The 11,503-nt window shown below is 44.0% G+C and overlaps 1 protein-coding gene across 6 annotated transcripts; it reads right to left on the reverse strand.

Moving 5' to 3' along the window:
- Positions 1–162: 162 nt before the first annotated feature.
- hemk2 (HemK methyltransferase 2, ETF1 glutamine and histone H4 lysine) lies at positions 163–6,473 on the reverse strand. Of its 6 annotated transcripts, none has more exons than XM_088608464.1 (7): positions 6,223–6,473; positions 3,820–3,955; positions 2,612–2,698; positions 2,285–2,375; positions 1,725–1,808; positions 1,325–1,466; positions 163–733 (listed from the first exon to the last, which is right to left on the reverse strand). In XM_088608464.1, exons 2-7 carry the CDS (start codon positions 3,945–3,947, stop codon positions 627–629), a joined length of 639 nt encoding a protein of 212 aa, XP_088464590.1. In that variant the 5' UTR covers positions 3,948–3,955; positions 6,223–6,473; the 3' UTR covers positions 163–626. The 6 variants fall into 6 exon arrangements, 5 of the variants coding, with proteins under 5 accessions (XP_088464590.1, XP_088464571.1, XP_088464582.1 ...); XM_088608445.1 differs by having other exon boundaries at positions 3,820–5,213; XM_088608456.1 differs by lacking the exon at positions 6,223–6,473 and adding an exon at positions 4,974–6,213.
- Positions 6,474–11,503: the final 5,030 nt, after the last annotated feature.

An 11,503-nucleotide genomic window follows, 5' to 3' on the forward strand; every position in this document is an offset into this window, starting at 1 on the left:
TTGCTGTTCAGAAAAGCTGTACCTTTGTTTTCATCCTCAGTGAAGAGCAACAAAAGTTAATAAGGGTCATTCCAGGCAAGAGGTCATTTCCTCTACAACTATGAGCTCTAATAAACAGAACAGAGAATCAAGATCCGATACACTAATATTTTCCAATAGGAATTCTATTAATCAAAAAAATAAAACTTTTTATTTCATGATTAATATAACTACACATTATAGGAAAAGAGTAGACAGGGCTGCTGCAGGTGTTAAGCTGTTATCTGCCCCCGTCTTCAGAGGCTTGCAACCCAGTCTCTGGATTGTGATACTGCCTGACAACCCCTGTACCTATAGCGTGGGATTTCATAGAGCCAGGAACCATATTCTTCTTTAAACATCTGACAGTCATTTGAAAGTCACTGGCCTTACAACACAGCCTCCAAACCGCACACTGTTTCAGGTAACATTCTCTCCTTAATCCAAAATGCTGTGGGTTCTTGGAGTCCCGCTGCCCACAAGACAGGGAAGAGCAGCATGAAGCCCTGCATACTGGGTGCTGTAGTCTTTGAGCAGTGAGTGCACTGCCCTTGCTCCAGCAGGGAGAGATGGTGTACTTCTGGAGCTCTTGTTCCAGTGGAGCCAGGTCAGGATTTGCAGAAGCGCAGGATAGACAGGGCCTCTCGTCCTGCCTGACGTGAAATACACACCTCACCCCGTAGCCCAGATTGCCCCAGCAGCTGCAGTATCTCCTCTGCAAAACGAAGGAAGCAATGAATGCATTGGCTGCCTTCCCATCAAGCAGGATTGGCAGATAGCTTACGTGATTCTACAGAACAGGGGTAACACTTGGTAATTTTAACCAATCAGATCTGGAGAATCTTTCTTACACCCCCCTCTGTAACCCTGTTAAATCAGACTCAGTAACTTATTTGCATATTATAGAAACAATAATATTGTAAAACATGCTATTTGGCTACATCCAACTCAGTGCACTGCACTATTTGGCTACATCCAAGTCAGTGCACTGCACTATTTGGCTACATCCAAGTCAGTGCACTGCACCTGCAAATTTCTGCATTCACAGTTCTGGCTCCGTTGTGTTTGTCAGATTCCCAAAACGACCAGGCATGAGAAATTCTATGGATGTTAACATCGTGACCTAAATCTGTTACTGGAGGAACAAGTGCATTTCATCTATAATGTAACCTTAACGCTCATATTTAACAACAGGCATAAAGGGATGTAAACAAGTAACTTTGAATTGTATGTTTTAAAACAACATTTTTACTCTTAAGAAAGAATGTCCATCTTAAACTAGCAGAAAACAGGCCTCACTTCTTACCTGGGTCGTTGTCCTGCACAGTAACTAAGTAAAAAAGGCCCTGGCTGGACAGCAGCTGTGGCACCAGTGGAAACAGCCTGTCCATCACCTCTCGGCCATGCCTGCCCCCAGCCCAGGAAGCCTCGATGCTATGGCTGCCCACCTGTGAATGGAGAGACAGGATCATTAACCTAATCCTTCTGAAATGCTTCACTTTTCTGCAGCAAGCAATACATATTTTCCCCTCTTCACTAATGACGTATGCTTACAAAGATAAAATGTAAAATGAAAAACATTTTGTCCCCTTCAGACATCGTTATCAGTCTGCTTCTCCTGTCAAGGGCAAGCAGCACTCATTTCCATGGCAACAGCACTGGAAACAATGCAGCTGCAGACCTGGTGTGCAGGGCCGTCTTCTCACCTCCTCTGTGGGGGTCACAACGTAGGGAGGGTTGAAGAGAAGGACATCCACGTTCTCCCGCAGCCTGGGCAGGACAGCTTCCACCTGTGACAGAAAAACAGTACTTGGTCAGCACGGACTGAAAACAACAGAGGCAGGAGCTCAGGGATTGGGAGAAGGAGGGAAGACAGGGAAGCAACAGGAACTCAGGAACTGGAGAGAGTGGCAGTACTGGACAGTGTGTAGAGCCAAGACTGGGAGAAGCAGTGTGGGATAGCAGGTACAGCCATGAATAGGAGGTACTGTGGGACAGCGGTTAAAGCTGAGACAGAGAGAGAGGGAGGCAGCAAGGGATAGCAGCTAGAGCCAAGAATTGGGAAAAAAGGCAGTATGGGACGGTGGTTAAAGAGAGAAGCAGTAGTGTGGGATAGCACTAAGAGCCAAGACTGTTTGAGAGGAAGGCAGTGTGGGATAGCAGGTACAGCTGAAAAAGGGAGGCAGCATGGGATAGCAGTTAGAGCCGAGACTGTGAGAGAGGGAGGCAGCAGGAGTGCAGTACACAGTGACAGAACAGTGCTCACCAGGTCTGTGATGAGTGGCTGAAGGGAGACATCATTACAGCGAGCAGTTTCCATAGTACATAGCACTGCTGCAGGGTTCACATCTGTACAGCTGCAGAGGACAGAAATCTCAGCTCACATGAACACACAACACAGGGGCATACCATCCTGTTCTGACTGATTCCCAAGACTTTGAACAGCACAGGGAACACAGTGAAATACAGGAAACAGCTGCTGAAAGTCACTCAAGTTCTTCATTTCAAATACTACTGATCTAGGTCAGCACCTGAAGGGGCGGTATTGAGACCATGGTTTCATGAAGACATGAACTCATTGAGGTAGACTCACAAATACACTGCTTTAGGTCCCACGATGGAGGCCAGGAACGCAGAAAGTACACCAGAGCCACTGCCCACCTCCAGACATACAGACGGGCTGAAGACAAACAGTGACCTCCATTAGCAACCTGCTGATCTCATGACAGAGATACACTACTACAGGGATTGCATTCACTTCACGATTTAGCAATTGAAGACTTGGTGATGTTAAATACAGCCTCAACACACAGGTCTCCAATTCACACTTACTATTACTCATGGAGGATTGACCTGTTTCTATGACACAACATGGAAACACTGTGTGCAATGATACAGACACCACCCAGTCTGCATCTGGACATGCTGCAGTGTGAAACCTCTAGACTTATTAAACGCTAGAGCATTGTTCTTTAGGATAAAATGAATACAATTTGTGTAGCATTTTCATTCTATCCTTTAAGTAATGTCAATTTGCTTTAAGTAAATATTTTAAGTAATATCAATTAGAAAGGATTGCAAATTCTGAAGGCAACTGAATGTGGTACATACAACTCAGAACACAATTCTTAAAGCAAATGCAAGATGTCCACAGGTCTTAAAGCAATCAACAATCAATGCATATTTTCTTTATATAATCTATAAAATGTTGCATATCGGTCCCTTGGTGAAGAATGTAACTGCCTATTATGTTACTGTTTTTCTATTAAATTTCAATCTCAACTTACTGTATGTCATTTCAGCTTTTGGCCATATTTTTAGGAACAGAAGTCCAAGGACTGCTTGCAGTATAGTATATTTTCTGCTTTTCTGTTTCAATTGAGTTTTCTGGACATGTACCTACACCTCCTAAATCAAACTGCCTTGCAATACTACTCAGTTTCCCAGTGATTCAGAATCCAGTCACAATATCTTGACCCTGGGTTTAATGGATACGCGGACTATGTTCTAGCTGGATGAGTTCCAGGAGAGAAAGGCAACTGTAGTGCAAGACAGTCAGACTGGACAGAATGTGGGTATGCACTGCTCAAAACAGTCAAAACCATAGCGAGGAAATAAATGGAATAAGTAATTAACAAGTAATTTGCCAACATTTCTGTGAATCCATAGCAGTGCTGCCTGCAAATCAGACTGGAGAATATGAGTCACTCACTCCTCTGCCAGCTATAAGAGGAAAATGGCTGTCCTGGAGTCAGTATCTGTTAAGTATCATATACTGAAAAGGAAAGGGAGACCGCTTACTTCAGCCGACGCAGCATCTCCGCATCCCGCTCCAGTGCGTCCATCATCAGGAAGGAGTCCTCCGCAGGGTCATACACATCGGAGAAGGGCCCACGCCCCACATGGGCGCACACTGGGGTGGGCAACATAACTGCACCTGGGGCATGTAGAATGGCACAGGGAGAGACGAAAAGAGACAGCGCAGAATGAGAAACACGCATGCTGCCTAACCTCAGATCCTTCCAAGCAGACTTGGAAGAAAATGTACATGAACTATTTGCCACTCCTGTTTTTAAGGAAAATAACATGATTAAATAAATTCATCCAGGACGTTACATCTCAAAGGTGGCTAATTTAAGAGTCCCTATGAAATAACCAGATGTAATAGGAGACTATTGTGATATAATTCCCCCAGGCGTCCCCCTGGGAAGGTTGGCCCTTTATATTATAAATGACCTCTGTACTACTTGTGTTAAGAACATAAGATAACAAACTAGATGGGGCTGTCTGGACCATTTGATAATTAGTAGCTAATTCAAAGCCAACACCATCCAGACATTTCTTGTTTGAAAAACACTGCTTGTTTCATATTCCCACATTTTTTTTTGTAAAGAAACACCCACTGTTCTCTGATTGAACTGCACTTGTCCCTCAGTTTCCACTGGTGCTTTCTGATTTCTGATTCGTGTTTCCACGAGACCGAAGAAGTCCACTGAGCAAAATCCCTTTGAGGACTAGAATCAGGTACCCTTTGTAGTCTGTTCAAAACTAAAAAGATTCAAATCCTTCAGTCTGTCAGTCAGACATCTCTTTAAGCCCCAGAATGCATTTTCTTCTCTGGACTGAATCCAGAGCAGCAATATATTTTCTAACATGTTGACATTTTACACAATTTCCTGAAGGAACACTAGTTTTAGCTGTACCCTTAGGGTAAGTGGGCTAGGATCTGCCAAAGAAACAGCAGATTCATTCTGGCTCTGGCAGGACACACTGCACCTACAGATAGATATTCCCTTGATTATGCAATATTTAGTGTCTGTTTCCAAAGCATGAAAGTGGCAGCCAACACAACACAACTTACTTTCTGAATGTGGTCAAAAGGGACCTTTAAAAAATCTAGTCACGCTCTTGAGTGAAGGAATGGGGACCAGGAAGCAGCACCTCTGATCTCTCACCTTCAATCCGTGACACCATGATTAGTGCCAAGGCCCTGGGTTGATCTGCTGAGGTACTCAGTGGAGTTTAAAATGTTCGCTCCATGCTCACAAGGGTTTCCTCCCACAGTCCAAAGACATACTAGTATGTTAATTAGCTGCTACGAAAATTGGCCCTGGTATAGTGTCTGCGTGTCAGTGTGTGTGCCAGGGTATATCCTGCTTTGCTCCTGTTGCTTGAAGGTGTAGAGTCCGGCTCCCCTGAGACCGTGAATTGGAAGAACGGTTAGAAAATGCATGGATGGATTGCACTTATTCACTACAAACTATACATATGTACAGGGTGCTGATATCAGTGCTTCATATTCTTACTATAGACTGTTTTAGTTCTTACAATTGTTTTTCTGGTAGCCTAGCTTTAGTAGAACTTAAAATAAATGTGATTTCATCGGTTATATAGTGGTGATTAGAGGCCACATAACGTCCGCACTTTTGTTTTAAGATTTTCTCCTCAACAACTTAATCGGCTAGAGTACGTTGAATATACCACAAAAGCTTTGTAATGATTAAGTCAAATACAGAGAGGAGGGGACACATACATCTAAATCAAGGCCGCTGCGTGTGGCCCCGAAATGCCAGGAAGGCCGCCAGACACCCCCAGAAATTAACAAGGAATTTCGACGACATAAGCCCTATTTGGGTCTTTTAACATATGTCTGGGGGCTGAAATGCTTTTAACAGGCATTACCGAGGCAGCCAGTAGCCGCAGCTCCTGTTTTGATCGGTGTGGGATAAGCCGCTTCGAATATAAATAATAAAAAAATTACCCTCACTTGTTTTTATTTTTTAAATAAAACTTTATAATACGTAACGACTGGCGAAAGATCTATCGGTTTAAACTATATTTGTGACACCCTAATGAAGATTGTAAAATCCGCTGCACGCTACTGAAATTAACACACGATTGTCTCGACTTCTACCCAGAACAAAAATGATTTGTATAAAATGTTATAAGACTTTGTTTAATGTTAATTATGAATTATAGCACCCTACTACTGCTACATCACACGAATACTATGTGTAACGTGGTTTAAAAAAAGTTTTTTATATAGATTGATATACGTGCGTCTCCGCGAGTACCACAGTAAAGCTAAATTTATCCTTTATTTTCAATTGATTCCATTTCCTGGAGTTCTGTACGCAATTCATTGTTCAGTTTATTTAAATAAAATCAGAAACAAAATCTAAAAGTCAGAATCGTCTTACTTACGTAAAATACGATATACGTGTTAACAAGACTCCTTTCATGCGAAACCATCAAAAAGGTAAACTGTACTGTATTATATTAATTCTAAACAGAGGCTTATGTAGCTACAGCATACATCAACCTGCAAATGCATAATGTAAATTAGTTATCATTTATATTTAAAACGTTTTATATACAAAAAAGTCTACCCCACATCTCCGCATTACACTACTACTACTGGTCTGCCACAATAAAAAAATCCACTTCCTGTACTGCGCTTGACTCACTGCATTCTGGGAGGCGTGGTTTTTCAACTGCCTAAGCAACCCATGAAATCTTTCACGTTGGAACTATATTACTTAAACCGCCAATGACGGAAAAATCCTGAGATACGGGCTTTTTTCAAATGTACTGTATGTGCTCTTCACCTGAAATGTGTGTACGTGCCAGGTCTTTCAACATTTCATCGTAAACGCGTAAAATGCGTTTAAAGCGTAACGCCGAGATATGTATGATATATGTGTAAAGTATGATATGCATTAATGCTTTGTTTTGCTTTATTATTACGTTATTACGTTACTGGGTTTTAGCAAGATATAATAAAGTTGCTTTCATGATTCCTGGACACCCGTAATAACCACTGGCTGGTGGTTTCTGTGCGTGTGATAGACTGATTACAGATTTTAATGCAGTGGGGAGGGGTTCTAGTAACTGGTGTTAAAAACTAAAAATATTGGGTTGGTTTCCACCCCTTTACTGTCGTGCCTGTGAAATGTATTAACATATGTACACATAAGCCGGTGTTCTGAATCTGTTAGCCGCCTGAAATGCAAAAAAATGCAATGGATTTTGGAGTATTTTATCGTTTTTATTTGCTTTTTAAAAAAAAACAAATATTAACATTTCTAATTTCTAATAACATTTCTTCATCCAGTTCAGGGTCGCAGGAAGTCTACACATATACTGGTACACAATGGGTGCAAGGCTGGGTACACCCATCCATAGATGGGATGCCAGTCCATTACAGGGCACACACGTCCACAACTGGGCCAATTTACCCAAAAGCCAATTTCCAAACTTGGGGAGAACATACTAACATACTATATGTCACTTTTTATTTTAAAGTTACTGAGGTGTGTTTGCATGTGCTCAGAAGATGCCCTGGCACAAAATGACTGGAACTGTAATACAATATGTAGTCAGTTTATGTGACATGACAGAAAGCTTAGTAAATTCCATAATGCTATTCACATGGTTTTGGAAATGATGTAATAAATGGCATGCCACACAAGCACTGTACAGTATCTGTACAGTGCAACAGAACAGCAGTGCTGCAGAGGACTTGTAGTCAGAAGGTCTGGGAGAAAATCTTAACTACTGGTACAGGCTATAGAAATGAGCTCTGGAGGCGTAAGGTGACTATACTCCCATTTTACTTTTCGATTCTACCATCAGGGGGGGTGGGAAGAAAACATTTGACACCTGTGAACTCAAGTATGAGAGTGGTAGCACACGTATTAGTAGGTGTTGGTAAATCCAGCGTTGAGTCCTTTGACCACCTGGCGTTTTCTGGTTTCATGTGAAGCTGTCATATATAGGCTTGGGCAATGATATTGAAATGAATGAGAAAGCAGACACACTCCATATACTGTACAGAAACATCCATATGTCTTCCATAACCATCTAATCCACCAGGCTGAGCTGAATCTAAGCTGTCAGATGATGGGTAGGTGATAATATTATTAGATCACTTTATTGGCCATATACAATTTCTTGTATTATGAATGTGTCTTTTCGCATACCCCAACTTGCTCTCCATGAGACACACAGACAGGGAGAAAGAGGCTTGGGGTCAGAGTGCAGGGTCAGCCATTTATATGGCGTCCCTGGAGCAGTTGGGGTTAAGGGCCTTGCTCAGGGACCCAACAGACTAGGATTCTTCTGCTGGCCATGGGATGCGAATCCGCAACCTTCCAGCCACAGATGCAGAGCCTTAGCCACAGAGACACTGCACCGTCCTTTACCACTTGGACAGGATTCTAGAAAGGATTCAAGTCCAGCAAAGAACACACATATTCACGCATTCATGCACACAGGGAACAAATTAGAGACACCAATTAACACAGAAATCATGTCTTTGGTCTGTCCGAGGAAACCAGAACACCTGGCAAAAGATGTACTTGGACATAGGCAGAACATGAGGACTCCACGCAGAAGGTGCCCCAGACCAGAATCAATCCCAGGTCCCAGGATCTGTGATGCAGTATTGCTATTCACCATGCCACCCTAAACAAAAACACTTTTTTCAATATATATCCTCCCCTTCAACCTGTGGTTTGGCATACTGCTTTACAAAACATGGTCTCAATTGCATCCATATTTTTTGTTCACTAATAAGGACTGTAAGTAAAAAGCATCTATGATAAATTTTAATCAAACAGACTAATAACCTGTCACGCCCAGTACACCTAGAGGGTGCTCGACTTCTCTCCTGTTCCTAGTTCCCTGTGATTATTCATGTCTTTCTGGTGTGTCTTGTTGTGTAGCCTATTTACTTCCTGCTTCTGCTCTGCTCCTTGCTCAGTATTGACGTACGGATGTCCTGAGACCCGCCTAGGACCAGGTCACTCCTGTCCTTGGCCTGAGGGCATAGATTTCTATACGACATTTCCTGAACAGTTGAGCCCGGGCTAACCCCGGTCTCGCTGCTATGCATAGGGTCTTTATCACTCCCCTGCCATTCCACGGTTCGTCCCTTCAGACATCTATGACAGAATGCTGAGCCTACTCTAGACCCCGCAAGTGTTTTTTTTTTTCCTTTTTGTTTCCTGGAATTCATTTTTCTTTGTTCTTGGTTCTGGGCTTCCATGCCCCCTGCTCTTCCCTATCTGTTGTGGGTTATTTCTTTTACGTGTTGTTGGTTTCCCTGTTTATATTCGTTGCGTGTTTTGCCTCTGTCCCGGGCTTTCACGCCCCCTCCTGCTGTCTCTGTCCCTGGCTCCCACGCCCCCTGCTGCTTCCGTGTTCCGGGCTCCCACACCCCCTGGTCTGGGCTTCCATGCCCTTATGTGTGGTCTGTTGCCCTGTTCCGTCAGGGTTTATTTTGTTGTGTGTGATTTTTTTTTATTTAATGTGTTTTGTGTGTCCCGGGCTCCCATGCCCTCTGGTCTCCCTGGCTCCGGGCTATCATGCCCTCTGGTCTGGGCTTCCCTGCCCTTATGTGTTGTTTGTTCCCCTGTTCCGTCAGGGTTTATTTTTGTTGTTCGTGATTTTTTACTTGTTCGGTCTGGTTTTTTGTCTTGCCCCTCCGGAGCCCAGTTCAGCCCCTCTTCCTCTACTCAATTAAGTTTTTTTTTACCCCGGAGGAGGGGTAGCACTCAGCCGTGGACTCCAGGAGGTTTCCTTTCAGTTAAATAAGGTTTTTACTCCCCCCAGTGCTGTGCAGCTCTTTTTTGGGTCTCAGGAGCCACCCTGTGATTATTCATGTCTTTCTGGTGTCTTGTTGTGTAGTTTAATCACTTTGCAGGGGCCCACCCATTTAGCCTGGAGCTTCTGATGGCTGCCTTGGACTTCTCCAACTTTCTCTTGGAAACTGTACAGTCTGTAGTTTGCCCTGATATCATAATTGCACTTGTATCTCTGTTCTCCTGCATGTGCCTGCTTCTCCTTAAACTGGTGCACCATTGCAGCTTGGCTGTGTGCTTAGGGCCCTCAGTCATCAAAGGATGGTCCAATGAGGTGCAAAATGCCATTTTCGCAGGGGGATCTGCAGTTCCCACCCCAGTATAAGGAGAGCAGGTGTGCACACTGTTGACTCCTGCACCACTGTCTGACAGGCCAGGAGCACAGTGCTGGCTTACCACAAGGCACAGTTGTATTCCTAGAATCCTATTAAACTGTTTAACTAAGCCATTTCCTTGGGGATGCAGAGTGGTGGTCCATGTGTTCTTGATCCCCAGCTGCTGGTACATAGTGGAGAATGCCCTGGATTTGATCTTGTTTTGATCTCCTAAGGGAATTCAAACCGACTGAAGAACCTTCTGTGCATCACACACGGTTTTGGTCTCTTGGTCTGGCAGGACGTAAGCTTCTGGTCAGCGCATAAAGTGGTCAATCAGGACTAGCACAAACTATTTGCCTCTTAATATATTAAGAATTGGTCCCAGGATGTCCACCACCACCCACTTCATTGGTACTCTCCTAGGAAAGGGTTGGAGGGCAGCTCTCGACTATTCTGTGGGGCCATTCCTGGTTTTGAAAGCAATAAAATTGTGGTATAAACTTCTACATCATGCTGGATGTTCTCCCAGTAAAAGGCTTGCTGGAGACATTAGAGCATCTAAGAAACACCAAAGTGCCCTCACTCTTTGCGGCCCATGGTGGGCTCTCAAGACCTGGGGTTGTTATGCAGTGGGTATGACTACCTGCCATAGTGGCTCTCCAGATGTGGGGTGTATCCAACACCACTACGGAGCTCCTTGCTCAGTCCCAAGCCTGGCCACTGCTCCCAGAGGACCTTAGTGGATGGCTGTTCTCCCGTAAGTTCTTCCCAGGTAGGTCATGTCCCGTCTTGCACTCACCATTGGTCCAGCTGTAGTTTGGGGTAATTTTCCCAGTCTGGGGTCTTCTCTCAGCTTGTGATTTTCGCTCTCGCTCTCATTCCTCTTGTTGCGTTCAGTGCTGTCTTCTTGCAACGGGGGTTGTTGCAACAGGGTATCTGTATTCTAAGTGTGCTGTCCAGGTCTGTGCTGCTCCGTGAACTGGAAGACCTGTAGTTTGGTGATCCAGTGAACAACCTGATCTTCGGGCCCCTTAAATGACAGAATCCAAAGGAGAGTCACATGGTGTGTGTGGAGGATGATGGAAAGCCCACAGATATGGTGACGGAAGTATTATATTGCATCCATGACAGCCAGGACTAAACAATAGTGTTACAGAAGGTTACACAATACTTGCGTTCTGTGGGCATCAGTATCTCACTGTAAGACACAATGACTCATTCTCCCTCATCCGAGTTGTGCAACAGTACAGCTCCCAGTCCTTCATCTCTGATATCTATGTCAAGGATGAATTGAAGCCTGAGGTCTGGAGCAAATACGATTGGAGCATTGCAGAATGTGTCAAAGGCCTACTGCCACATCCATCTATTCAAACTCTTCATCTTTCCAAGCAAGCTCATAAGGGGCAGAGGTGATAGTGGCCAAGCCTGCCATGAAGCAATGGTAGTGCAGTACCAGCCCTTAGAAGGTTCTTAGTTGCTCCAGGTTGAAGGGCTCTGGCCACTCCCATACTGTAACGAACAGTT

This window comes from Lepisosteus platostomus, chromosome 2, assembly GCF_059453375.1.
Source record: "Lepisosteus platostomus isolate fLepPlt1 chromosome 2, fLepPlt1.hap1, whole genome shotgun sequence".
Lineage (NCBI taxonomy): Eukaryota > Metazoa > Chordata > Actinopteri > Semionotiformes > Lepisosteidae > Lepisosteus > Lepisosteus platostomus.

Bases quoted from the DNA above. Each gene is read 5' to 3' on its own strand.
- hemk2 (XM_088608445.1), bottom strand. From the start codon at position 4,106: ATGTTATTTTCCTTAAAAACAGGAGTGGCAAATAGTTCATGTACATTT. The intron at 2,376-2,611 runs GTGAGTCTACCT...TGTCCTCTGCAG, and splicing joins GGACCTAAAGCAGTGTATTT to CTGTACAGATGTGAACCCTG. The intron at 1,809-2,284 runs GTGAGCACTGTT...TTTCTGTCACAG, and splicing joins AGCCACTCATCACAGACCTG to GTGGAAGCTGTCCTGCCCAG.